Source organism: Oncorhynchus nerka, linkage group LG6 (genome assembly GCF_034236695.1).
Source record: "Oncorhynchus nerka isolate Pitt River linkage group LG6, Oner_Uvic_2.0, whole genome shotgun sequence".
In the NCBI taxonomy this organism is placed as follows: Eukaryota; Metazoa; Chordata; class Actinopteri; order Salmoniformes; family Salmonidae; genus Oncorhynchus; species Oncorhynchus nerka.
In genome coordinates this window covers 90,454,163-90,481,701 of record NC_088401.1, presented here as the reverse complement: position 1 = coordinate 90,481,701, position 27,539 = coordinate 90,454,163, and the positions used below count along the sequence as shown (strand labels likewise).

Here is a 27,539-nt window from a genome sequence, read left to right as displayed (position 1 = left end):
TTATGTAAACACCATTATCACCAGCTGCCCCTAAAGAGGTTATGTAAACACCATTATCACCAGCGACCCCTAAGGGGGTTATGTAAACACCATTATCACCAGCTGCCCCTAAAGAGGTTATGTAAACACCATTATCACCAGCGACCCCTAAAGAGGTTATGTAAACACCATTATCACCGGCTACCCCTAAAGAGGTTATGTAAACACCATTATCACCAGCGACCCCTAAAGAGGTTATGTAAACACCATTATCACCAGCGACCCCCTAAAGAGGTTATGTAAACACCATTATCACTAGCGACCCCCTAAAGAGGTTATGTAAACACCATTATCACCAGCGACCCCCTAAAGAGGTTATGTAAACACCATTATCACCAGCGACCCCCTAAAGAGGTTATGTAAACACCATTATCACCGGCTACCCCTAAAGAGGTTATGTAAACACCATTATCACCAGCGACCCCCTAAAGAGGTTATGTAAACACCATTATCACCAGCTACCCCTAAAGAGGTTATGTAAACACCATTATCACCAGCGACCCCCTAAAGAGGTTATGTAAACACCATTATCACCAGCGACCCCCTAAAGAGGTTATGTAAACACCATTATCACCAGCGACCCCTAAAGAGGTTATGTAAACACCATTATCACCAGCGACCCCTAAGGAGGTTATGTAAACACCATTATCACCAGCGACCCCCTAAAGAGGTTATGTAAACACCATTATCACCAGCGACCCCTAAAGAGGTTATGTAAACACCATTATCACCAGCGACCCCCTAAAGAGGTTATGTAAACACCATTATCACCAGCGACCCCTAAAGAGGTTATGTAAACACCATTATCACCAGCGACCCCCTAAAGAGGTTATGTAAACACCATTATCACCAGCGACCCCCTAAAGAGGTTATGTAAACACCATTATCACCAGCGACCCCTAAAGAGGTTATGTAAACACCATTATCACCAGCGACCCCCTAAAGAGGTTATGTAAACACCATTATCACCAGCGACCCCCTAAAGAGGTTATGTAAACACCATTATCACCAGCGACCACAAATGCAATTATACATGTAATGCTTTTATTATAAAGGTGCATTTTTATGGTGAAAATGATCTTTCCCCAAACTCGAAACGTGCAGCGTGCTTATATATGCCAGTTCGGCTCTACACCTCTTGTAAAGCAGATTAATGTGCTTCGTTTTAATTGGTTATTTGGGCACTTTAAGTTGTAATACTAACCTTATTAAAACATACATGCCTTTGGGCTAGGCTACATGAGGTGTGATACTAACCTTATAGGACTATGGGCTAGGCTACATGAGGTGTGATACTAACCTTATAGGACTATGGGCTAGGCTACATGAGGTGTGATACTAACCTTATAGGACTATGGGCTAGGCTACATGAGGTGTGATACTAACCTTATAGGACTATGGGCTAGGCTACATGAGGTGTGATACTAACCTTATAGGACTATGGACTAGGCTACATGAGGTGTGATACTAACCTTATAGGCCTATGGGCTAGGCTACATGAGGTGTGATACTATGGTTCGAACAAGTGACAAAAAAGGCATTGTTTCTTATGCTGGGCGTCATTCACAAGTGATAATATATCATAATAATATATCATTAGCCTATCAAGTGGCTAATATTGTCACCCATCAGACTATTCTTGATTTAATCTTGTCTTTACATGTACTAAATAATATATGTGTGACATTTGTTTCAATTTAAAATGGACCCATTATCATGCACCTGTATCAAAACAGGGACAGGGGGAAAAATACATGTCGTCTATGCACTTAAATAGCGAATGGAGGACGCTTTTCCTGTGTTTATTTTCATGCCGGCCAGGTAGGCTGTACACCGGTTGTCAAGAGAAGCAATGTGCTTAATATTAGTAAAGTTGAGAAATAAATATAGTAGGCCATAGCCTATAGAAAGCTGATGGGAACCTCCTCTTTTTAAAAGAGGCCATCACTCTGTTTTCTACCGCAATTGCACAGCCTATAGAAATGTCGCGCAACATGAGCTCATGGGCTCTCACAAAGTGTTTCATTACATTGTCCATTACATTTGCATTGATGCCAGAGTGATTAGAGGGACAATAGAGTGGTGAGAACCAGGCAGTTAGCAAGTTTAGTAGGCTACTAATGACCAGCAGCAGCATCAGAGAAGACTAATTACCAAAGACTAAATGATCTGGGGTGTGGCGGTAATACGGTCAGCCCTAAATCATCCCAAGGGGGTTCGATGGGGTTGAGGTCAGGACTCTTTTGCAGCCCAGTCAAGTTCCTTCACACCGATCTCAACAAACCATGCTGTAGTGTTAAGACTTCCCTTCGCTGGAACTAAGGGGCCTGAACCATGAAAAACAGCCCCAGACCATTTATTCCTCCTCCACCAAACTTTACAGTTGGCACTACGCATTGGGGCAGTTAGCGTTCTCCTGGCATCTGCCAAACCCACATTCATCTGTCATGATTCATCGCTCCAGAGCCCAATGACAGTGAGCTTTACACCACTCCGGCTTGTGTGCGGCAGCTCGACATTGGAAACCAATTTCATGCAGCTCCTGACAAACAGTTCTTGTGCTGATGTTGCTTCCAGAGGCAGTTTGAAAACTCTTAGTTTCAACTGAGGATAGGCAATTTTTACGCGCTTCAGCACTCGGCGGTCTCGTTCTGTGAGCTTGTGTGGCCTACCACTTCGCGGCTGAGCCGTTGTTGCTCCTAGACGTTTCCACTTCACAATGACAGCACTTACAGTTGACCGGGGCAGCTCGAGCAGGGCAGATATTTCTTGTTGGAAAGGTGGCATCCTATGATGGTGCCACGTTGTCACTGAGCTTTTCAGTAAGGGCCATTCTACTGCCAATGTTTGTCTAGGGAGATTGCATGGCGGTGTGCTCATTTGTATACACCTGTCAGCAACGGGTGTGGCTCTAATAGCCAAATCCACATACTGTTGTATAAAGTGTATGGGGCGGCAGCGTAGCCTAGTGGTTAGAGCGTTGGACTAGTAACCGGAAGGTTGCGAGTTCAAACCCCCGAGCTGACAAGGTACAAATCTGTCGTTCTGCCCCTGAACAGGCAGTTAACCCACTGTTCCCAGGCCGTCATTGAAAATAAGAATGTGTTCTTAACTGACTTGCCTGGTTAAATAAAGGTTAAATTTTTTATTTTTTTTAAATACAGTATGGGTGTGTTGGTGTGTCAGTGTGGTTGGGTGGGTGTTAGTGGGTGTGTTGGTGTGTGGGTGTGTTGGTGTGTGGGTGTGTTGGTGTGTGGTTGGGTTGGTGTGTGGTTGGGTGGGTGTGTTGGTGTGGGTGTGTGTCAGTGTGGTTGGGTGGGTGTTAGTGGGTGTGTGGGTGTTAGTGGGTGTGCTGTTGGGTGGTTGTGTTGTTGGGTGGGTGTGGGTTTGTGTTTGGTTGGGTGGGTGTGTTGGTGGGTGGGTGTGTTGGTGGGTGGGTGTGTATTCTATGTACCTGTCTTCCAGGTAGCATACAGCTCATTCTCCTCCATGGGTATCCCCATCCCACCTCCTCTCTCCTTCGCTCTGGTCTCTGCGTGTCCAGGCTCTTTCTGCAGCAGTAGAAAAGGAGGGCGATATGATACTAGAGAATACCACTATTGATGCTAAAACATAATGCTCATATATATGAATGAGAGGCCCAGACACACAGAGTATTGTTCTGATTTCACAGAAGTCTTTGTCAAGTGGCAGAGCATTGTAAACGTTCGATTAAATGATAATTAGTTCTGATCTACGGCCAGTTTTCCTTTATAATCATAATGAATATGATTACATGGAAAGGGGGAGATGACCCTAGATCAGAGATGACTCTAGATCAGAGATGACCCTAGATCAGAGAGGGGAGACAGGCTAGGGGAGGGGAGACAGGCTAGGGGGAGGAGAAGCAGGCTAGGGGGAGGAGAAGCAGGCTAGGGGGAGGAGAAGCAGGCTAGGGGGAGGAGAAGCAGGCTAGGGGGAGGAGAGACAGGCTAGGGGAGGAGAGACAGGCTAGGGGGAGGAGAAGCAGGCTAGGGGGAGGAGAGACAGGCTAGGGGGAGGAGAAGCAGGCTAGGGGGAGGAGAGACAGGCTAGGGGGAGGAGAGACAGGCTAGGGGGAGGAGAGACAGGCTAGGGGGAGGAGAGACAGGCTAGGGGGAGGTGGGACAGGCTAGGGAGGGCAGACAGGCTAGGGGGAGGGCAGACAGGCTAGGGGGAGGAGAGACAGGCTAGGGGGAGGGCAGACAGGCTAGGGGGAGGAGAGACAGGCTAGGGGGAGGAGAGACAGGCTAGGGGAGGGGAGACAGGCTAGGGGAGGGGAGACAGGCTAGGGGGAGACAGGCTAGGGGGAGGGAGACAGGCTAGGGGAGGAGACAGGCTAGGGGAGGAGAAGCAGGCTAGGGGAGGAGAGACAGGCTAGGGGGAGGGGAGACAGGCTAGGGGAGGGAGACAGGGTTTTAGAGGAGGCTAGGGGGAGGAGAGACAGGCTAGGGGGATGGGAGACAGGCTAGGGGAGAGGAGACATGCTAGGGGGAGGAGAGACAGGCTAGGGGGAGGAGAGACAGGCTAGGGGGGAGGAGAGACAGGCTAGGGGGAGGAGAGACAGGCTAGGGGAGGAGAAGCAGGCTAGGGGGAGGAGAAGCAGGCTAGGGGAGGAGAAGCAGGCTAGGGGGAGGAGAGACAGGCTAGGGGGAGGAGAGACAGGCTAGGGGGAGGAGAGACAGGCTAGGGGAGGAGAGACAGGCTAGGGGAGGGAGAAGCAGGCTAGGGGGAGGAGAGACAGGCTAGGGGGAGGAGAGACAGGCTAGGGGGAGGAGAGACAGGCTAGGGGGAGGAGAAGCAGGCTAGGGGGCGGGTAGGGGGCTAGGGGAGGGAGATGTGGCTAGGGGGAGGAGATGTGGCTAGGGGAGGAGAGACAGGCTAGGGGAGGGGAGACAGGGTTTGAGTGGACGCTAGGAGGGGAGACACGCTAGGGTGAGGGAGACAGGCTAGGGGGAGGGGAGACAGGCTAGGGGAGGAGAAACAGGCTAGGGGAGGAGAAACAGGCTAGGGGAGGAGATGTGGCTAGGGGAGGGAGATGTGGCTAGGGGGAGGGAGATATGGCTAGGGGAGGAGAGACAGGCTAGGGGAGGAGAGACAGGCTAGGGGGAGGGGAGACAGGGTTTGAGTGGAAGCTAGGGGAGAAGAGACAGGCTAGGGTGAGGGCGACAGGCTAGGGGAGGGGCGACAGGCTAGGGGGAGGGGCGACAGGCTAGGGGAGGGGAGACAGGCTTGGGGGAGGGGAGACAGGCTAGGGGGAGGGGAGACAGGCTAGGGGGAGGAGACAGGGTTTGAGTGGAAGCTAAGGGGAGGGGAGACAGGCTAGGGGAGGGAGACAGGCTAGGTGGAGGGAGACAGGCTAGGGAGGGGCGACAGGCTAGGGGAGGGGCGACAGGCTAGGGGAGAGACAGGCTAGGGGGAGACAGGCTAGGGGAGGGGAGACAGGCTTGGGGAGGGGAGACAGGCTAGGGGAGGGGAGACAGGCTAGGGGGAGGGGAGACAGGCTAGGGGAGGGGAGACAGGCTAGGGGGGGGAGACAGGCTAGGGGAGGGGAGACAGGCTAGGGGAGGGGAGACAGGCTAGGGGAGGGGAGACAGGCTAGGGGGAGGAGGAGACAGGCTAGGGGGGGGAGACAGGCTAGGGAGGGAGACAGGCTAGGGGAGGGGAGACAGGCTAGGGGAGACAGGCTAGGGAGGGAGACAGGCTAGGGGAGGGGAGACAGGCTAGGGGAGGGAGACAGGCTAGGGGGGGAGACAGGCTTGGGAGGGAGACAGGCTAGGGGAGGGGGAGACAGGCTAGGGGGAGGGAGACAGGCTAGGAGGGCTAGGGGGAGGAGACAGGCTAGGGGGAGGGCGACAGGCTAGGGGAGGGGCGACAGGCTAGGGGGAGGGGAGACAGGCTAGGGGAGAGAGACAGGCTAGGGGAGGGGAGACAGGGTTTGAGTGGAAGCTAAGGGGGAGGGGAGACAGGCTAGGGGAGGGGCGACAGGCTAGGGAGGGGAGACAGGCTAGGGGAGGGGCGACTAGGCTAGGGGAGGGAGACAGGCTAGGGTGAGGGGGAGACAGGCTAGGGTGAGGGGAGACAGGCTAGGGGTGAGGGAGACAGGCTAGGGGAGGGCGACAGGCTAGGGGGAGGGGAGACAGGCTAGGGTGAGGGAGACAGGCTAGGGAGGGCAACAGGCTAGGGGAGGGCGACAGGCTAGGGGAGGGGCGACAGGCTAGGGAGGGCGACAGGCTAGGGGAGGGGCGACAGGCTAGGGGAGGGGCGACAGGCTAGGGCGACAGGCTAGCGGGGAGGGCGACAGGCTAGGGGGAGGGGACAGGCTAGAGGGGAGGGAGACAGGCTTGGGGGAGGGGAGACAGGCTTGGGGGAGGGGAGACAGGCTAGGGAGGGAGACAGGCTAGGGGGAGGGGAGACAGGCTTGGGGGAGGGACAGGCTAGGGGAGGGCGACAGGCTAGGGGGGGAGACAGGCTAGGGTGAGGGGGCGACAGGCTAGGGGAGGGGCGACAGGCTAGGGGAGGGCGACAGGCTAGGGGGAGGGACAGGCTAGGGGAGACAGGCAGGCTAGGGGGAGGAGACAGGCTTGGAGGGAGCGCCAGGCTAGGGGAGGGGAGACAGGCTAGGGGAGGGCGCCAGAGGCTTGGGGAGGGGCGACAGGCTTGGGGAGGGGCGCCAGGCTAGGGGAGGGGCGACAGGCTAGGGGAGACAGGCTAGGGGAGGGGAGACAGGCTAGGGGAGGGGAGACAGGCTAGGGGGGGAGGGGAGACAGGCTAGGGGGAGGGCGCCAGGCTTGGGGGAGGGGGAGACAGGCTTGGGGGAGGCGCCAGGCTAGGGGGAGGAGACAGGCTAGGGGGAGGGCGCCAGGCTAGGGGAGGGGCGCCAGGCTTGGGGGGGAGGGGCGACAGGCTAGGGGAGGGAGACAGGCTAGGGTGAGGGAGACAGGCTAGGGTGAGGGGAGACAGGCTAGGGGAGGGAGACAGGCTAGGGGAGGGGCGACAGGCTAGGGGAGGGCGACAGGCTAGGGGAGGGCGACAGGCTAGGGGAGACAGGCTAGGGGATGGGAGACAGGCTAGGGGAGGAGACAGGCTAGGGGGAGGGGCGACAGGCTAGGGGAGGGGAGACAGGCTAGGGTGAGGAGACAGGCTAGGGGAGGGCGACAGGCTAAGGGAGGGGCGACAGGCTAGGGGAGGGGCGACAGGCTAGGGGAGACAGGCTAGGGGAGGCGACAGGCTAGGGGAGAGACAGGCTAGGGGAGGGGAGACAGGCTAGGGGAGGGGCGACAGGCTAGGGGAGATGCGACAGGCTAGGGGAGGGAGACAGGCTAGGGGAGGGGAGACAGGCTACGGGGAGGAGAGACAGGCTAGGGGGAGAAGAGACAGGCTAGGGGAGAAGAGACAGGCTAGGGGAGGGAGACAGGCTAGGGGAGGGAGACAGGCTAGGGGATGGGAGACAGGCTAGGGGATGGGAGACAGGCTAGGGGATGGGAGACAGGCTAGGGGAGGGGACAGGCTAGGGGGATGGGAGACAGGCTAGGGGAGGGGAGACAGGCTAGGGGAGGGGAACCAGGCTAGGGGGAGGGAGACAGGCTAGGGGAGGGAGAGACAGGCTAGGGGGAGGGGGAGGGAGACGGGAGGGGGAGGGGAGACAGGCTAGGGGGAGGGGAGGGGTTAGACAGGCTAGGGGAGGGGAGGAGACAGGCTAGGGGGGAGACAGGCTAGGGGAGGGGAGACAGGCTAGGGGAGGGAGACAGGCTAGGGGAGGGGAGACAAGCTAGGGGAGGAGATGGGGTTTGAGGTGGCTAGGAGAGGAGACAGGCTAGGGGAGGACAGGCTAGGGGAGATGCGACAGGCTAGGGGAGGGGCGCCAGGCTTGGGGAGGAGACAGGCTTGGGGAGGCGCCAGGCTAGGGGAGGAGACAGGCTTGGGGAGGGGCGCCAGGCTAGGGGAGGGGCGCCAGGCTTGGGGGAGGGGCGACAGGCTAGGGAGGGGAGACAGGCTAGGGTGAGGGAGACAGGCTAGGGTGAGGGGGACAGGCTAGGGGGAGGGAGACAGGCTAGGGGAGGGGCGACAGGCTAGGGGGAGGGGCGACAGGCTAGGGGAGGGGCGACAGGCTAGGGGGACAGGCTAGGGGGATGGGAGACAGGCTAGGGGAGGAGACAGGCTAGGGGGGGAGACAGGCTAGGGGAGGGGAGACAGGCTAGGGGGGAGACAGGCTAGGGGGAGGGGAGACAGGCTAGGGGAGGGGAGACAGGCTAGGGGAGGGGAGACAGGCTAGGGGAGGGGAGACAGGCTAGGGGAGGAGGAGACAGGCTAGGGGAGGAGAGACAGGCTAGGGGGAGGGCGACAGGCTAGGGGGAGGGCGACAGGCTAGGGGAGGGGCGACAGGCTAGGGGAGACAGGCTAGGGGAGGGGAGACAGGCTAGGGGAGGGAGACAGGCTTGGGGAGGGAGACAGGCTTGGGGGAGGGGGAGACAGGCTAGGGGGATGGGGGAGACAGGCTAGGGGATGGGGAGACAGGCTAGGGGGATGGGAGACAGGCTAGGGGAGGGGAGACAGGCTAGGGGATGGGAGACAGGCTAGGGGGAGGGAGACAGGCTAGGGGAGGGGAACCAGGCTAGGGGAGGGAGACAGGCTAGGGGAGGGGAGACAGGCTAGGGGAGGGGAGGGGAGACGGGAGGGGGGGGAGGGGAGACAGGCTAGGGGAGGGGGGGGAGGGGAGACAGGCTAGGGGAGGGGAGGGGGGAGACAGGCTAGGGGAGGGGAGACAGGCTAGGGGGGGGAGACAGGCTAGGGGAGGGAGACAGGCTAGGGGAGGGGAGACAAGCTAGGGGGAGGGAGATGGGGTTTGAGAGGTGGCTAGGAGGGGAGACAGGCTAGGGGGAGATGCGACAGGCTAGGGAGATGCGACAGGCTAGGGGAGGGCGCCAGGCTTGGGGGAGGGGAGACAGGCTTGGGGAGGGCCAGGCTAGGGGAGGGGAGACAGGCTAGGGGGGGGCCAGGCTAGGGGAGAGGCGCCAGGCTTGGGGGAGGGGCGACAGGCTAGGGGAGGGAGACAGGCTAGGGTGAGGGAGACAGGCTAGGGTGAGGGGAGACAGGCTAGGGGGAGGGGAGACAGGCTAGGGGGAGGGGCGACAGGCTAGGGAGGGCGACAGGCTAGGGGAGGGCGACAGGCTAGGGGAGACAGGCTAGGGGATGGGAGACAGGCTAGGGAGGAGACAGGCTAGGGGAGGGAGACAGGCTAGGGGAGGGGGAGACAGGCTAGGGGGAGACAGGCTAGGGGGAGGGGAGACAGGCTAGGGGAGGGAGACAGGCTAGGGGGAGGGGAGACAGGCTAGGGGGAGGGAGACAGGCTAGGGGAGGAGAGACAGGCTAGGGGAGGAGGAGAGACAGGCTAGGGGAGGGGCGACAGGCTAGGGGAGGGGCGACAGGCTAGGGGGAGGGCGACAGGCTAGGGGAGACAGGCTAGGGGGAGGGAGACAGGCTAGGGGGAGGGGAGACAGGCTTGGGGAGGGGAGACAGGCTTGGGGGAGGGGAGACAGGCTTGGGAGGGGCGCCAGGCTAGGGGAGGGAGACAGGCTAGGGGAGGAGACAGGCTAGGGGGAGGGGGGGGAGGGGCCAGGCTAGGGGGAGGGGCGCCAGGCTTGGGGGAGGGCGACAGGCTAGGGGAGGGAGACAGGCTAGGGAGGGAGGAGACAGGCTAGGGTGAGGGGAGACAGGCTAGGGGAGGGCGACAGGCTAGGGGGAGGGGAGACAGGCTAGGGGAGGGAGACAGGCTAGAGGGAGACAGGCTAGGGGAGATGGGGGGAGGGGAGACAGGCTAGGGGAGGGGAGACAGGCTAGGGGGAGGAGAGACAGGCTAGGGGGAGAAGAGACAGGCTAGGGGAGAAGAGACAGGCTAGGGGGAGGGGGGGAGACAGGCTAGGGGAGGGAGACAGGCTAGGGGGATGGGAGACAGGCTAGGGGGATGGGAGACAGGCTAGGGGGATGGGAGACAGGCTAGGGGAGGGAGACAGGCTAGGGGATGGGAGACAGGCTAGGGAGGGGAGACAGGCTAGGGGAGGGGAACCAGGCTAGGGGAGGGGAGACAGGCTAGGGGGAGGGAGACAGGCTAGGGGGGAGGGGGAGGGGAGACGGGGGAGGGGAGAGACAGGCTAGGGGAGGGGGGAGGAGACAGGCTAGGGGAGGGGAGGGGAGACAGGCTAGGGGAGGGGAGACAGGCTAGGGGAGGAGACAGGCTAGGGGGGGAGACAGGCTAGGGGAGAGACAAGCTAGGGGAGGGAGATGGGGTTTGAGAGGTGGCTAGGAGAGGGAGACAGGCTAGGGGAGATCACGACAGGCTAGGGGAGATGACAGGCTAGGGGAGGGAGACAGGCTAGGGGGAGGGATGGGGTTTGAGGGAGGCTAGGGGAGGGGAGACAGGCTAGGGGGATGGGAGACAGGCTAGGGGATGGGAGACAGGCTAGGGGATGGGAGACAGGCTAGGGGGATGGGAGACAGGCTAGGGGATGGGAGACAGGCTAGGGGAGGGAGACAGGCTAGGGGAGGGAACCAGGCTAGGGGGAGGGGAGACAGGCTAGGGGGAGGAGACAGGCTAGGGGGAGGGGAGGGGAGACAGGCTAGGGGAGGGGAGGGGAGACAGGCTAGGGGGAGGGGAGACAGGCTAGGGGAGGGAGACAGGCTAGGGGAGGGAGACAAGCTAGGGGGGGAGATGGGGTTTGAGAGGTGGCTAGGAGAGGGAGACAGGCTAGGGGAGATGCGAAAGGCTAGGGGGAGATGCGACAGGCTAGGGGGAGGGGAGACAGGCTAGGGGAGGGAGATGGGGTTTGAGAGGAGGCTAGGGGAGGGGGAGACAGGCTAGGGGGGGAGATGGGGTTTGAGAGGAGGCTAGGGGAGGGAGACAGGCTAGGGGAGGGAGATGGGGTTTGAGAGGAGGCTAGGGGAGGGGAGACAGGCTAGGGGATGGAGATGGGGTTTGAGAGGAGCCTAGGGAGACTGGGGAGGGGAGACAGGCTTGGGGGAGGAGAGACAGGCTAGGGGGAGAAGAGACAGGCTAGGGGGAGAAGAGACAGGCTAGGGGGAGGGGGGGAGGGGCGCAGGCTTGGGGGAGGGGAGACAGGCTAGGGGAGGAGACAGGCTAGGGGGAGGGGGCTTGGGGGAGACAGGCTAGGGGGGCTAGGGGAGACAGGCTAGGGGAGGGGCGACAGGCTAGGGGGGAGGGGAGACAGGCTAGGGGAGGGCGAGGGGAGGGCGACAGGCTAGGGAGGGACAGGCTGGGGGAGGGGAGGCAGGCTAGGGGGAGACAGGCTAGGGAGGGACAGGCTAGGGGAGGAGACAGGCTAGGGGGAGGGAGACAGGCTTGGGGAGGGAGACAGGCTTGGGGGAGGAGTCAGGCTTGGGGAGGAGACAGGCTTGGGGGAGGAGACAGGCTTGGGGGAGGGACAGGAGGGGAGGGGAGACAGGCTAGGGGGAGGAGACAGGCTAGGGGAGGGGGAGACAGGCTAGGGGGAGGGAGACAGGCTAGGGGAGGACAGGCTAGGGGAGGGGAGACAGGCTAGGGGAGGGGAGACAGGCTAGGGGGACAGGCTAGGGGAGGGAGACAGGCTAGGGGGGACAGGCTAGGGGGAGGAGATGCGGGCTAGGGGAGGGGACAGGCTAGGGTGAGGGAGACAGGCTAGGGGAGGCGCCAGGCTTGGGGGAGGGGCGACAGGCTAGGGGAGGAGACAGGCTAGGGGAGGGAGACAGGCTAGGGTGAGGGGAGACAGGCTAGGGGAGGGCGAGACAGGCTAGGGGGGCGCCAGGGGGAGGAGCGCCAGGCTAGGGGGAGGGGCGCCAGGCTAGGGGAGGAGAGACAGGCTAGGGGGAGGGAGACAGGCTAGGGGGAGACATGCTAGGGGGATGGGAGACAGGCTAGGGGAGGAGAGACAGGCTAGGGGGAGGGGAGACAGGCTAGGGGGAGACAGGGCTTGGGGAGGGGACAGGCTAGGGGGAGGGGAGACAGGCTAGGGGGAGGGGCGCCAGACTAGGGGGAGGGGCAGGCTAGGGGGAGGGGAGACAGGCTAGGGGAGGCTAGGGGGGGGCGACAGGCTAGGGGAGGGGCGACAGGCTAGGGGAGACAGGCTTGGGGAGACAGGCTAGGGGGGGAGACAGGCTTGGGGGAGGGGAGACAGGCTAGGGGGAGGGAGACAGGCTAGGGGAGGGCGAGGAGACAGGGGGAGACAGGCTTGGGGAGGGAGACAGGCTAGGGGAGGGGCGACAGGCTAGGGGAGGGGCGACAGGCTAGGGGAGGGGCGACAGGCTAGGGGGAGACAGGCTAGGGGGAGGGAGACAGGCTTGGGGGAGGGAGACAGGCTAGGGGAGGGGAGACAGGCTTGGGGAGGGAGACAGGCTTGGGGGAGGAGACAGGCTAGGGGGGGGAGACAGGCTAGGGGAGGGAGACAGGCTAGGGGAGGAGGCTAGGGGAGGGGCAGGCTAGGGGAGGGGCGACAGGCTAGGGGAGGGAGACAGGCTAGGGGGAGGGAGACAGGCTAGGGGAGGGGAGACAGGCTAGGGGGAGGGGAGACAGGCTAGGGGAGGGAGACAGGCTAGGGGGAGGGGGAGACAGGCTAGGGGGAGGGGAGACAGGCTAGGGGAGGAGACAGGCTTGGGGGAGAGACAGGCTAGGGGGGGAGACAGGCTAGGGAGGGGAGACAGGCTAGGGGCGCCAGGCTAGGGGAGGAGACAGGCTAGGGGACAGGCTAGGGGAGAGCCAGGCTAGGGGAGGGGCGCCAGGCTAGGGGAGGACAGACAGGCTAGGGGGAGGACAGGCTAGGGGGACAGGGTGAGAGACAGGCTAGGGAGGGAGACAGGCTAGGGGAGAGGGAGACAGGCTAGGGGGAGGGAGACAGGCTAGGGGGAGGAGGAGACAGGCTAGGGGAGGGACAGGCTAGGGGAGGAGACAGGCTAGGGGGAGGGGAGACAGGCTAGGGGGAGGGAGACAGGCTAGGGAGGAGGAGACAGGCTAGGGGGAGGGGCTAGGGGAGACAGGCTAGGGGGAGGGGAGACAGGCTTGGGGGGGGAGAGGCTAGGGGAGACAGGCTAGGGGGAGAGACAGGCTAGGGGGAGGGACAGGCTAGGGGGAGACAGGCTAGGGGAGGAGACAGGCTAGGGGGAGGGACAGGCTAGGGGAGGGAGACAGGCTAGGGGAGGGGGAGACAGGCTAGGGGAGAGACAGGCTAGGGGGAGGGGAGACAGGCTAGGGGGAGGGGAGACAGGCTAGGGGGAGGGAGACAGGCTAGGGGAGGGGAGACAGGCTAGGGGAGGGAGACAGGCTAGGGGAGGGGAGACAGGCTAGGGGGAGGGGGCGACAGGCTAGGGGGAGGGACAGGCTAGGGGGAGGGCTAGGGAGACAGGGCTGGAGGGGGCTAGGGGGGGGAGACAGGCTAGGGGAGGAGAGACAGGCTAGGGGGATGGGAGACAGGCTAGGGGGAGGGGAGAGACAGGCTAGGGGATGGGAGACAGGCTAGGGGAGGGAGACAGGCTAGGGGGAGGGAGACAGGCTAGGGGGAGGGGAGACAGGCTTGGGGGAGGACAGGCTAGGGGGAGGGAGACAGGCTAGGGGGAGGGGCGCCAGACTAGGGGGAGGGCGCCAGGCTAGGGGAGGGGGCGCCAGGGGGAGGGGAGACAGGCTAGGGGGAGGGGGAGACAGGCTAGGGGAGGGAGACAGGCTAGGGGAGACAGGCTTGGGGAGGGAGACAGGCTAGGGGGAGGGAGACAGGCTAGGGGGAGGGGGAGGGGGCTAGGGGGAGACAGGCTAGGGGGAGGGGAGACAGGCTAGGGGAGGGGCGACAGGCTAGGGGAGGGGACAGGCTAGGGGAGGGAGAGACAGGCTAGGGGATGGGAGACAGGCTAGGGGGAGGGGAGACAGGCTAGGGGGAGGGGCGCAGGCTTAGGGGAGGGCGCCAGGCTAGGGAGGGGAGACAGGCTAGGGAGGGGAGACAGGCTAGGGGGAGGGCGACAGGCTAGGGGGAGGGGCGACAGGCTAGGGGGAGGGGCGACAGGCTGGAGGGGAGACAGGCTAGGGGACAGGCTAGGGGAGGAGACAGGCTAGGGGAGGGGAGACAGGCTTGGGGGGGACAGGCTTGGGGGAGGGGAGACAGGCTTGGGGGAGGGAGACAGGCTAGGGGGAGGGGAGACAGGCTAGGGGGGGGGGAGCCAGACTAGGGGGAGGGAGACAGGCTAGGGGAGGGAGACAGGCTAGGGGGAGGGGACAGGCTAGGGGGAGGGAGACAGGCTAGGGGAGGGGAGACAGGCTAGGGGGAGGGGCGACAGGCTAGGGGGAGACAGGCTGAGGGGAGACAGGCTAGGGGAGGGGACAGGCTAGGGGAGGGGGACAGGCTTGGGGGAGGAGACAGGCTAGGGGGAGGGACAGGCTAGGGGGAGGGGACAGGCTAGGGGAGGAGACAGGCTTGGGGAGGGAGTCAGGCTTGGGGGGGGGGAGACAGGCTTGGGGAGGGGAGACAGGCTAGGGGGAGGGGAGGGCTTGGGGGAGGGAGACAGGCTAGGGGGAGGGGACAGGCTAGGGGAGGGGACAGGCTAGGGGGAGGGGAGACTTGGGGGAGGGAGTCAGGCTTGGGGAGGAGACAGGCTAGGGGGAGGACAGGCTAGGGGAGGGGACAGGCTGGGGAGGGGCGACAGGCTAGGGGAGGGGCGACAGGCTAGGGGGAGGGGAGACAGGCTAGGGGAGGGGAGACAGGCTAGGGGGAGGGAGGGAGACAGGCTAGGGGGAGGGGAGACAGGCTAGGGGGAGGGGCGACAGGCTAGGGGGGGCGACAGGCTAGGGGGGGGCGACAGGCTTGGGGGAGGGGCGACAGGCCAGGGAGGGGGAGACAGGCTAGGGGTGAGGAGACAGGCTAGGGGAGGGAGACAGGCTAGGGGAGGGAGACAGGCTAGGGGGGAGACAGGCTAGGGGGAGGGGCGCCAGGCTTGGGGAGGGGAGCCAGGCTAGGGGAGGGGCGCCAGGCTAGGGAGAGGCGCCAGGCTAGGGGGAGGAGCCAGGCTTGGGGGGGGGGGCAGGCTAGGGGAGGGAGACAGGCTAGGGGAGGGCGACAGGCTAGGGGAGGGAGACAGGCTAGGGTTGAGGGGACAGGCTAGGGGGAGGGAGACAGGCTAGGGAGGGATGGAGGGGGAGGGGCGACAGGCTAGGGGGAGGGAGACAGGCTAGGGGAGGGAGACAGGCTAGGGGGGGCGACAGGCTAGGGGGAGGGGCGACAGGCTAGGGAGGAGGCTAGGGAGGGGACAGGCTAGGGAGGGGCTAGGGGGGGGGAGACAGGGGGATAGGGACAGGCTAGGGAGGGGAGGCTAGGGGGAGGGGCGCCAGGCTAGGGGGAGGCGCCAGGGAGACAGGCTTGGGGGAGGGGAGACAGGCTAGGGGGAGGGGGCGCCAGGCTTGGGGGGAGGGCGACAGGCTAGGGGGGAGACAGGCTAGGGGAGGGAGACAGGCTAGGGTGAGGGGAGACAGGCTAGGGGAGGGGACAGGCTAGGGGGGGGGAGACAGGCTAGAGGGGACAGGCTAGGGGGAGGGGAGACAGGCTAGGGGAGGGGACAGGCTAGGGGAGGACAGGCTAGGGGGAGGGGAGACAGGCTAGGGGGGGGACAGGCTAGGGGAGGGGAGACAGGCTAGGGGGGGGAGACAGGCTAGGGGAGGGAGACAGGCTAGGGGGGAGACAGGCTAGGGAGGGGAGACAGGCTAGGGGGACAGGCTAGGAGAGGCACAGGCTAGGGGAGGGGAGACAGGCTAGGGGAGGGAGACAGGCTAGGGGAGGGGAGACAGGCTAGGGGAGGGTGACAGGCTTGGGGGAGGGACAGGCTAGGGGGAGGGGAGACAGGCTAGGGGGAGGGAGACAGGCTAGGGGGAGACAGGCTAGGTGAGGGGACAGGCTAGGGGAGGGGAGGCTAGGGGGGGGCGCCAGGCTAGGGAGGGGCGACCAGGCTTGGGGGAGGGGGCGACAGGCTAGGGGGAGGGAGACAGGCTAGGGAGGGAGACAGGCTAGGGGAGGGAGACAGGCTAGGGGAGGGGCAAGGGGGGACAGGCTAGGGGAGGGGGGACAGGCTAGGGGGAGGGGAGACAGGCTAGGGGAGGGGAGACAGGCTAGGGGGAGGGAGACAGGCTAGGGGGAGGGGCGCCAGGCTAGGGAGGGGCGCCAGGCTTGGGGGAGGGGGAGACAGGCTAGGGAGGGAGACAGGCTAGGGGGAGGGAGACAGGCTAGGGAGGAGACAGGCTAGGGGGAGGGGGAGGGAGACAGGCTAGGGGAGGGAGACAGGATGGGGGAGGGGAGACAGGCTAGGGGAGGGGAGACAGGATGGGGGAGGGGAGACAGGCTAGGGGGAGGGGAGACAGGCTAGGGAGGGGAGACAGGATGGGGGAGGAGAGACAGGCTAGGGGAGGGGAGACAGGCTTGGGGAGGGAGACAGGCTAGGGGAGGGGAGACAGGCTAGGGGGAGGGGAGACAGGCTAGGGGAGGGAGACAGGCTAGGGGGAGGAGATGGGGTTTGAGAGGTGGCTAGGAGAGGGAGACAGGCTAGGGGGGAGATGCGACAGGCTAGGGAGGGAGACAGGCTAGGGGGAGGGAGATGGGGTTTGAGAGGAGGCTAGGGGGAGAAGAGACAGGCTAGGGGAGGGAGATGGGGTTTGAGAGGAGGCTAGGGGGAGGGAGATGGGGTTTGAGAGGAGGCTAGGGAGAGATGGGGTTTGAGAGGAGGCTTGGGGGAGGGGAGACAGGCTTGGGGGAGGGGAGACAGGCTTGGGGGAGGGGACAGGCTTGGGGAGGGGGCTAGGGGAGGGGAGACAGGCTAGGGGGAGGGGCGCCAGGCTAGGGGGGGGCGCCAGGCTAGGGGGAGCGCCAGGCTAGGGGGAGGGAGCGCAGGCTAGGGGGATGGGAGACAGGCTTGGGGAGGGAGACAGGCTAGGGTGAGGGAGACAGGCTAGGGGGAGGGCGACAGGCTAGGGGAGGGGCGCCAGGCTTGGGGGAGGGGCGCCAGGCTTGGGGGAGGGGAGACAGGCTAGGGGAGGGAGACAGGCTAGGGTGAGGGAGACAGGCTAGGGAGAGGAGACAGGCTAGGGGGAGGGAGACAGGCTAGGGGGAGGGGAGACAGGCTAGGGGGAGGGGCGACAGGCTAGGGGGAGGGAGACAGGCTAGGGGAGGGGAGACAGGCTAGGGGGAGGGAGACAGGCTAGGGGGAGGGGAGACAGGCTAGGGGGAGGGAGACAGGCTTGGGGGAGGGGAGACAGGCTAGGGGGAGGAGAGACAGGCTAGGGGGAGGGGAGACAGGCTAGGGGGAGGGAGACAGGCTAGGGGGAGGGGAGACAGGCTAGGGGGAGGGGAGACAGGCTAGGGGAGGGGAGACAGGCTAGGGGGAGGGGAGACAGGCTTTGGGGAGGAGAGACAGGCTAGGGGGAGGGGAGACAGGCTAGGGGAGGGGAAACAGGCTAGGGGAGGGGAGACAGGCTAGGGGAGGGAGATGGGGTTTGAGAGGAGGCTAGGGGAGGGGAGACAGGCTAGGGGGAGGAGAGACAGGCTAGAGGGAGGGAGATGAGGCTGGAGGGAGATGAGGCTAGAGGGAGGGAGATGGGGTTTGAGAGGAGGCTAGGGGGAGGGGAGACAGGCTAGGGGAGGGGAGACAGGCTAGGGGAGGGGAGACAGGCTAGGGGAGGGGAGACAGGCTAGGGGAGGGGAGACAGGTTAGGGGAGGGGAGACAGGTTAGGGAGGGAGACAGGCTGGGGTTCGAGATGGGGTTAGGGGGAGGGGAGACAGGCTAGGGGAGGAGACAGGCTAGGGGAGGGGAGACAGGCTAGGGGAGGGAAATGGGGTTCGAGAGGAGGCTAGGGGGAGGGGAGACAGGCTAGGGGAGGGGAGACAGGCTAGGGGGGGGAGACAGGCTAGGGGGAGGAGAGACAGGCTAGGGGGAGGAGAGACAGGCTAGGGGAGGAGAGACAGGCTAGGGGGAGGAGAGACAGGCTAGGGGGAGGAGAGACAGGCTAGGGGAGGGAGACAGGCTAGGGGGAGGGGAGACAGGCTAGGGGGAGGGGAGACAGGCTAGGGGGAGGAGAGACAGGCTAGGGGAGGGAGATGGGGTTTGAGAGGAGGCTAGGGGAGGGGAGACAGGCTAGGGGAGGGGAGACAGGCTAGGGGGAGGGGAGACAGGCTAGGGGAGGGGAGACAGGCTAGGGAGGGGAGACAGGCTAGGGGAAGGAGATGGGGTTCGAGAGGAGGCTAGGCGGAGGGGAGACAGGCTAGGGGAGGGGAGACAGGCTAGGGGAGGGGAAACAGGCTAGGGGAGACAGGCTAGGGGAGGGGAGACAGGCTAGGGGAGGGGAGACAGGCTAGGGGGGGGGAGACAGGCTAGGGGAGAGGAGACAGGCTAGGGGGAGGGGAGACAGGCTAGGGGGAGAGGAGACATGCTAGGGGGAGGGGAGACAGGGTTTGTGTAAGCAGCAGTAAAGAGAAGGAGAAGTAAGGAGTTGACCAACTGTTACCACCAGGACTACTTCCTCATTGTTGCCAGTGGGTTTGCTTGAAAATGGCTCCCTATTGGCTCCTGCTCAAAATGAGTGAAGTACAATGAATAAGGTGCCCTATAGGGAATAGGGCGCATTTGCTACTAGCCCCTTCTAATGTTGTTTTATGAATACTAGCCCATTATAGTCCCCTCCTCCCTGTGTACCTGGAATGTAGGAGCGACAGAGATAAACACTATTTATATAGTCCCCTGCATATGTACCGGGAAGATAAAAAACATACGGCCCCTACCGGGAAGATAGAAAACATACGACCCCTACCGGGAAGATAGAAAACATACGGCCCCTACCGGGAAGATAAAACACATACGGCCCCTACCGGGAAGATAGAAAACATACGGCCCCTACCGGGAAGATAGAAAACATACGACCCCTACCGGGAAGATAAAAAACACATACGGCCCCTACCGGGAAGATAAAAAACACATACGGCCCCTACCGGGAAGATAAAAAACACATACGGCCCCTACCGGGAAGATAAAACACATACGGCCCCTACCGGGAAGATAAAACACATACGGCCCCTACCGGGAAGATAAAACACATACGGCCCCTACCTGGAAGATAGAAAACATACGGCCCCTACCGGGAAGATAAAAGCCCCCACCCAGTCATGGTAGTTCTCTGACCGGGAAGATAAAACACATACGGTGTTCCTACCGGGAAGATAAAAAGTCACATAGGCAGGTCAAAGGAAGATAAAAAAACATACGGCCCCTAAAGCGGGCAAGATAAAAATAAACACATTTAAACCCCTACCTGGAAGGCTAGTTGGCAGAGAGCCCCCACCCAGTCATGGTAGTTCTCTGAGGCCAGGATGTATCTTCTTTGTGTGGTGTTCAGGTCGAACGCTCTACAGTCTGGAGGCAGGTCAAAGGTCAACAAGTTTATTTTAGGAAAAAAAAGAGAACTAAAGCGGGCAAATAAATGTAATAAACCAACATTTAAACAGCCTTAATAAATCAGGGCTTCAACTGTTTCTCAGATTGCAGAGAGTTTACACTCTCTGAAACACTGAAATTAACAGATTAAGGACCGGTTTCATAAAACAGATTAAGGACTGGTTTCATAGACAGATTAAGGACTGGTTTCATAGACAGATTAAGGACCGGTTTCATAGACAGATTAAGGACCGGTTTCATAGACAGATTAAGGACTGGTTTCATAGACAGATTAAGGACCGGTTTCATAGACAGATTAAGGACTGGTTTCATAGACAGATTAAGGACTGGTTTCATAGACAGATTAAGGACCGGTTTCATAGACAGATTAAGGACCGGTTTCATAGACAGATTAAGGACTGGTTTCATAGACAGATTAAGGACCGGTTTCATAGACAGATTAAGGACCGGTTTCATAGACAGATTAAGGACCGGTTTCATAGACAGATTAAGGACCGGTTTCATAGACAGATTAAGGACTGGTTTCATAGACAGATTAAGGACTGGTTTCATAGACAGATTAAGGACCGGTTTCATAGACAGATTAAGGACTGGTTTCATAGACAGATTAAGGACTGGTTTCATAGACAGATTAAGGACTGGTTTCATAGACAGATTAAGGACCGGTTTCATAGACAGATTAAGGACTGGTTTCATAGACAGATTAAGGACTGGTTTCATAGACAGATTAAGGACTGGTTTCATAGACAGATTAAGGACTGGTTTCATAGACAGATTAAGGACTGGTTTCATAGACAGATTAAGGACTGGTTTCATAGACAGATTAAGGACTGGTTTCATAGACAGATTAAGGACTGGTTTCATAGACAGATTAAGGACTGGTTTCATAGACAGATTAAGCCTAGTACTGGACTAAAACCACTATACCATCGTTAGGTAGTGCTGGAGCAAAGCTCTCCTCTGGGGCCAGGGTAACACTGAGGCAGTCACACAGCTGAACAATCCTCCTACACTGGGTGGATTTGGACTTGGTGGTTGTGTGACCTCCGTCAAGGATGTCGTGGAATTCGACTCGACCGATGCCGAAAATGCTAGTGGGGTAGAGAACGATCCACGTCTTCCTCCACGTTTTCTGTGGTGGACGGACACAGCAGTCATATCACCATGATCTTTAAGCGTTGAAAGAACTTCCATGACAATCAACTTTTGAATTTGTAATCAGACGAGAATAGCCTTCAACATTTCTTCCAAGATTAGTAAAGACTTTTTCATCTATTAGCTCAGTTAAATCCTGCAGATAATACAGCCATCTCCGTAAACACTCACCTTTCCAAACTTGTTTCCCTTAACGTAGAGCATCCCCTCCTTGAAAACAACCTCCATCCTTTCCCTCCGTGTGAAGCAATCAAACAGTTCTTGACCTTCACCCGAGTGTAGCCTACGTCCTCTCTCAAGTCTGTTAGGTTATCCTCTAGTAAAACTCTGTAGTCTTTGTTCTAATTTCTGTTAGTTAGGTTATCCTGTAGTCTTCGTTCTAATTTCTGTTAGTTAGGTTATCCTGTAGTCTTCGTTCTAATTTCTGTTAGTTAGGTTATCCTGTAGTCTTCGTTCTAATTTCTGTTAGTTAGGTTATCCTGTAGTCTTCGTTCTAATTTCTGTTAGTTAGGTTATCCTGTAGTCTTCGTTCTAATTTCTGTTAGTTAGGTTATCCTGTAGTCTTCGTTCTAATTTCTGTTAGTTAGGTTATCCTGTAGTCTTCGTTCTAATTTCTGTTAGTTAGGTTATCCTGTAGTCTTCGTTCTAATTTCTGTTAGTTAGGTTATCCTGTAGTCTTCGTTCTAATTTCTGTTAGTTAGGTTATCCTGTAGTCTTTGTTCTAATTTCTGTTAGTTAGGTTATCCTGTAGTAAAACTCTGTAGTCTTCGTTCTAATTTCTGTTAGTTAGGACTAACCACCAGCACCTCAGAGTTCAGCACCCTCCCCAAGTCTGTGTTAATACGGTCACATCCACCACTACCAACTGACAGTCAAGTCCCTTCCCCCCCTGTCTCTCCGTTGCTCCTGTGTTCCAGTCAACACAGCAGTCTGAGGTGATAGTGAACCTGCATATCAACAGCAGCAAGTGGTCTGAGCTTCCCTTCCTTCCCCTGTACAACACGTCATTTACCAGAGAAAGATACTCTTTTTTTTTCTCTCCATCTGACTTTTTATTATTTAAAAAAAAAAAAAATATTATACATGCATCACCAGAAAGACATGCGAAAAAATAAACAAGTAAACATATTTGATAAATTAAAACAGATCGTACTGAGATGATTAATCTCATTCTTAGTAATTATCTAAAAAATTCTTATCGTGTTCACCGTGGTTACGGAAGACATTCACACTTCCCTTTCTGAGAGTAATTCTATCGAAGACCGTGGTATTTCATCACATATTTCCACAGTCCGAAGTTACTAAATCGTTCCACCGTCCATAAAAATGACCTCCAGTGGAAAGTCCGATGTGGATCGTAAAAATTGATTTTATTAAACGTTGCAGAGAAATGTAAATTAAATGTATAATACAAAAAAAAACAGATAAGAGAAATAAGAGAGTTGCACAAAAATAGTTCAACCTTTTATACATACAGAGCGATTCTGTCTTTATCTTATCAGCCCCAGAGACAAGACAAATACATGTTACTTCCTCAATTCTCTGAGAAACAAGGCCATCACAGCCATCTCACACAGCCATGTCAGTCTCACACAGCCATGTCAGTCTCACACAGCCATGTCAGTCTCACACAGCCATGTATAGCAACCTGCTGGGTCAAAATCTTATGTCAAATACTATTTCCGGACAATCCCAATTGGTCCCCATTGTACCTGGCTAAACAAACCAGGCACAGCATTGAGTAGGTGACAGTATTCCGTGATGTAGATTCAGAAGTCCATGGAGCTGTGTGCCAGGTAGTCTTTCCGTCCGATATTGGTGACCTGTTTGGTCTGCATGGCCTCCAGTTTGGGACAGTCTGTGATACGATGACCAAGACCACCGCAGAATGTACAGCCTCTCTCTCCTGGGGAACAGTAAGCAGGAAAAACCAGCGGGTAGGTTAGAATGGCGGAGGAACCAAGAGATAGATGGCAGACATCTGGGCTACTAAAATCATAGTTACAGCAATATACGCTTTTCATTTTAAATAGTCACTTCTGTGAATGGAAAAGGAGAGATGAGTGACAGAGAAGCAGCAGAAGCGATAGAAATATATGAACAGAAAGAGAAACACAAACAGTTGAAGTCGGGAAGTTCACATCCACTTAGGTTGGAGTCATTACAACTCGTTTTTCAACCACTCCACACATTTCTTGTTAACAAACTATAGTTTTGGCAAGTCGGTTAGAACATCTACTTTGTACATGATACAAGTCATTTCACCATCAATTGTTTACAGATTATTTCTCTTATAATTCACTGTATCACAATTCCAGTGGGCCAGATGTTTACATACACTAAGTTGACTGTGCCTTTAAACAGCTTGGAAAATTCCAGAAAATGATGTCATGGCTTTAGAAGCTTCTGATAGGCTAATTGACATGATTTGAGTCAATTGGAGGTGTACCTGTGGATGTATTTCAAACTCAGTGCCTCTTTGATTGACATCATGGGAGAATCAAAAGAAATCAGCTAAGACCTCAGAACAAAAAATTGTAGACCTCCACAAGTCTGGTTCATCCTTGGGAGCAATTTCCAAACGCCTGAAGGTACCACGTTCATCTGTACAAACAATAGTATGCAAGTATAAACACCATGGGACCACGCAGCTGTCATACCACTCAGGAAGGAGACTGGTTCTGTCTCCTAGAGATGAACGTACTTTGGTGTGAAAAGTGCAAATCAATCCCAGAACAACAGCAAAGGACCTTGTGAAGATGCTGGAGGAAACAGGTACAAAAGTATCTATATCCACAGTAAAACGAGTCCTATATCGACATAACCTGAAAGGCCTCTCAGCAAGGAAGAAGCCACTGCTCCAAAACCGCCATAAAAAAAACTGACTACGGTTTGCAACTGCACATGGGGTCAAAGATCGTACTTCTTGGAGAAATGTCCTCTGGTCTGATGAAACAAAAATAGAACTGTTTGGCCATAATGACCATCGTTGTTTAGAGGAAAAAGGGGGAGGCTTGTAAGCTGAAGAACACCATCCCCACCGTGAAGCATGGGGGTGGCAGCATCATGTTGCGGGGGTGCTTAACAAAATCGATGGCTTCATGAGGTAGGAACATTATGTGGATATATTGAAAGAACATCATAAGACATGAGTCAGGAAGTTAAAGCTTGGTCACAAATGGGTCGTCCAAATGGACAATGACCCCAAGCATACTTCCAAAGTTGTGGCAAAATGGCTTAAGGACAACAAAGTCAAGGTATTGGAGTGGCCATCACAAAGTCCTGACCTTAATTCTATATAAAATTTGTGGTCAGAACTGAAAAAGCATGATCGAGCAAGGAAGCCTACACACCTGACTCAGTTACACCAGCTCTGTCAGGAGGAATGGGCCAAAATTCACCCAACTTATTGTGGGAAGCTTGTGGAAGGCTACCCGAAACGTTTGACCCAAGTTAAACAATTTAAAGGCAATGCTACCAAATACTAATTGAGTGTATGTAAACTTCTGACCCACTGGGAATGTGATGAAAGAAATAAAAGCTGAAATAAATCATTCTCTCTACTATTATTCTGACATTTCACATTCTCAAAATAAAGTGGTGATCCTAACGGACCTAAAACAGGGAATTTTTACTAGGATTAAAAGTCAGGAATTGTGAAAACTGAGTTTAAATGTATTTGGCTGAGGTGTATGTAGACTTCTGACTTCAACTGTATATATGTGCGTGTATATATATATATATAGAGAGAGAGAGAGAAAGGAAGGAGGGAGAGTAAGTAGCAGAAAGAGACAAGGATAGTTACCTCCGATATCCAGCATGGTCTCGTCTCCTGTCTGTAGGACCTGTAGAACAGGAGGGACCTTCTGCTTGGCTTCTATCAGCAGGGCCTTCAGATCCATCAGCACCGACTCATCTACAGGGAGATTTCAGGGTTGTGAACAATGAGAACCAAAAGAAAAGGACTGCTCATCTACAGGGAGATTTCAGGGTTGTGAACAATGAGAACCAAAAGAAAAGGACTGCTCATCTACAGGGAGATTTCAGGGTTGTGAACAATAAGAACCAAAAGAAAAGGACTGCTCATCTACAGGGAGATTTCAGGGTTGTGAACAATGAGAACCAAAAGAAAAGGACTGCTCATCTACAGGGAGATTTCAGGGTTGTGAACAATAAGAACCAAAAGAAAAGGACTGCTCATCTACAGGGAGATTTCAGGGTTGTGAACAATAAGAACCAAAAGAAAAGGACTGCTCATCTACAGGGAGATTTCAGGGTTGTGAACAATGAGAACCAAAAGAAAAGGACTGCTCATCTACAGGGAGATTTCAGGGTTGTGAACAATGAGAACCAAAAGAAAAGGACTGCTCATCTACAGGGAGATTTCAGGGTTGTGAACAATGAGAACCAAAAGAAAAGGACTGCTCATCTACAGGGAGATTTCAGGGTTGTGAACAATGAGAACCAAAAGAAAAGGACTGCTCATCTACAGGGAGATTTCAGGGTTGTGAACAATGAGAACCAAAAGAAAAGGACTGCAATAGCAGGAACTACCTGGACTTATCCAAGCAACAGTTTTATTATCTGTTGCAAATTATTGTGTTTTTTAAAAACATTTTCTGTTAATTAAGTATCTTAATGGAATTACAACCCAGGGCATTAGACAGGTGTTCTCTCTACAGATCTGTTTTAAGGGTCATCTGATACAACAGCCCAGAATACAGACCCCAGAACATGGTAGATGGATACAGACCCCAGAACATGGTTCAACAGTCCAGAATACAGACCCCAGAACATGGTTCAACAGCCATGGATACAGACCCCAGAACATGGTTCAACAATGAGAACCAAAAGAAAAGACTGCTCAGAACATGGTTTCAGCCATGGAACAATAAGAACCAAGAACATGGTTCAACAGCCATGGATACAGACCCCAGAACATGGTTCAACAGCCATGGATACAGACCCCAGAACATGGTTCAACAGCCCAGAATACAGACCCCAGAACATGGTTCAACAGCCATGGATACAGACCCCAGAACATGGTTCAACAGCCCAGAATACAGACCCCAGAACATGGTACATGGATACAGACCCCAGAACATGGTTCAACAGCCATGGATACAGACCCCAGAACATGGTACATGGATACAGACCCCAGAACATGGTTCAACAGCCATGAATACAGACCCCAGAACATGGTACATGGATACAGACCCCTGAACATGGTTCAACAGCCATGGATTTATTACCCCAAACATGGTTTTACAACAGCCATGGATAATTAAGAACATGGTAATGGATACAGACCCAGAACATTAGACATGGATACAGACCCCAGAACATGGTTTATGGATACAGACCCCAGAACATGGTACATGGATACAGACCCCAGAACATGGTACATGGATACAGACCCCAGAACATGGTACATGGATACAGACCCCAGAACATGGTTCAACAGCCATGGATACAGACCCCAGAACATGGTTCAACAGCCATGGATACAGACCCCAGAACATGGTACATGGATACAGACCCCAGAACATGGTTCAACAGCCATGGATACAGACCCCAGAACATGATACATGGATACAGACCCCAGAACATGGTTCAACAGCCATGGATACAGACCCCAGAACATGATACATGGATACAGACCCCAGAACATGATACATGGATACAGACCCCAGAACATGGTACAACAGCCATGGATACAGACCCCAGAACATGGTACAACAGCCATGGATACAGACCCCAGAACATGGTACATGGATACAGACCCCAGAACATGATACATGGATACAGACCCCAGAACATGGTACATGGATACAGACCCCAGAACATGGTTCAACAGCCATGGATACAGACCCCAGAACATGGTTCAACAGCCCAGGATACAGACCCCAGAACATGGTACATGGATACAGACCCCAGAACATGGTACATGGATACAGACCCCAGAACATGGTACATGGATACAGACCCCAGAACATGGTACATGGATACAGACCCCAGAACATGGTACATGGATACAGACCCCAGAACATGATACATGGATATAGACCCCAGAACATGATACATGGATACAGACCCCAGAACATGATACATGGATACAGACCCCAGAACATGGTTCAACAGCCATGGATACAGACCCCAGAACATGGTACATGGATACAGACCCCAGAACATGATTCAACAGCCATGAATACAGACCCCAGAACATGGTACATGGATACAGACCCCAGAACATGGTACATGGATACAGACCCCAGAACATGGTACATGGACACAGACCCCAGAACATGGTACATGGATACAGACCCCAGAACATGATACATGGATACAGACCCCAGAACATGGTACATGGATACAGACCCCAGAACATGGTACATGGATACAGACCCCAGAACATGGTACATGGATACAGACCCCAGAACATGGTACATGGATACAGACCCCAGAACATGGTTCAACAGCCATGGATACAGACCCCAGAACATGGTACATGGATACAGACCCCAGAACATGGTACATGGATACAGACCCCAGAACATGATACATGGATACAGACCCCAGAACATGGTACATGGATACAGACCCCAGAACATGGTTCAACAGCCATGGATACAGACCCCAGAACATGATACATGGATACAGACCCCAGAACATGATTCAACAGCCATGAATACAGACCCCAGAACATGGTACATGGATACAGACCCCAGAACATGGTTCAACAGCCATGGATACAGACCCCAGAACATGGTACATGGATACAGACCCCAGAACATGGTTCAACAGCCATGGATACAGACCCCAGAACATGGTTCAACAGCCATGGATACAGACCCCAGAACATGGTACATGG

General features: G+C 56.6%; 2 protein-coding genes across 2 annotated transcripts in view; both read right to left on the bottom strand.

Moving 5' to 3' along the window:
* Positions 1-3,470: 3,470 nt before the first annotated feature.
* LOC115127881 (docking protein 3-like) lies at positions 3,471-21,927 on the bottom strand. The gene is made up of 4 exons (XM_065019999.1): positions 20,840-21,927; positions 20,441-20,645; positions 19,371-19,471; positions 3,471-3,590 (listed from the first exon to the last, which is right to left on the bottom strand). The coding sequence occupies exons 1-4, from the start codon at positions 20,894-20,896 to the stop codon at positions 3,486-3,488; spliced, it is 468 nt and encodes a 155-aa protein (XP_064876071.1). The 5' UTR covers positions 20,897-21,927; the 3' UTR covers positions 3,471-3,485.
* A 92-nt stretch (positions 21,928-22,019) lies between these two features.
* LOC115126395 (probable ATP-dependent RNA helicase DDX41) overlaps positions 22,020-27,539 on the bottom strand; it is a 52,788-nt gene continuing 47,268 nt past the window's right edge. Inside the window, exons 16-17 of the mRNA XM_065019998.1 lie at positions 24,474-24,584; positions 22,020-22,574 (exon numbers count right to left, since the gene is read on the bottom strand). Coding sequence (XP_064876070.1) covers positions 22,438-22,574; positions 24,474-24,584 — 248 coding nt within the window. The 3' untranslated portion in view covers positions 22,020-22,437. The remainder of the gene's footprint in view (positions 22,575-24,473; positions 24,585-27,539) is intronic.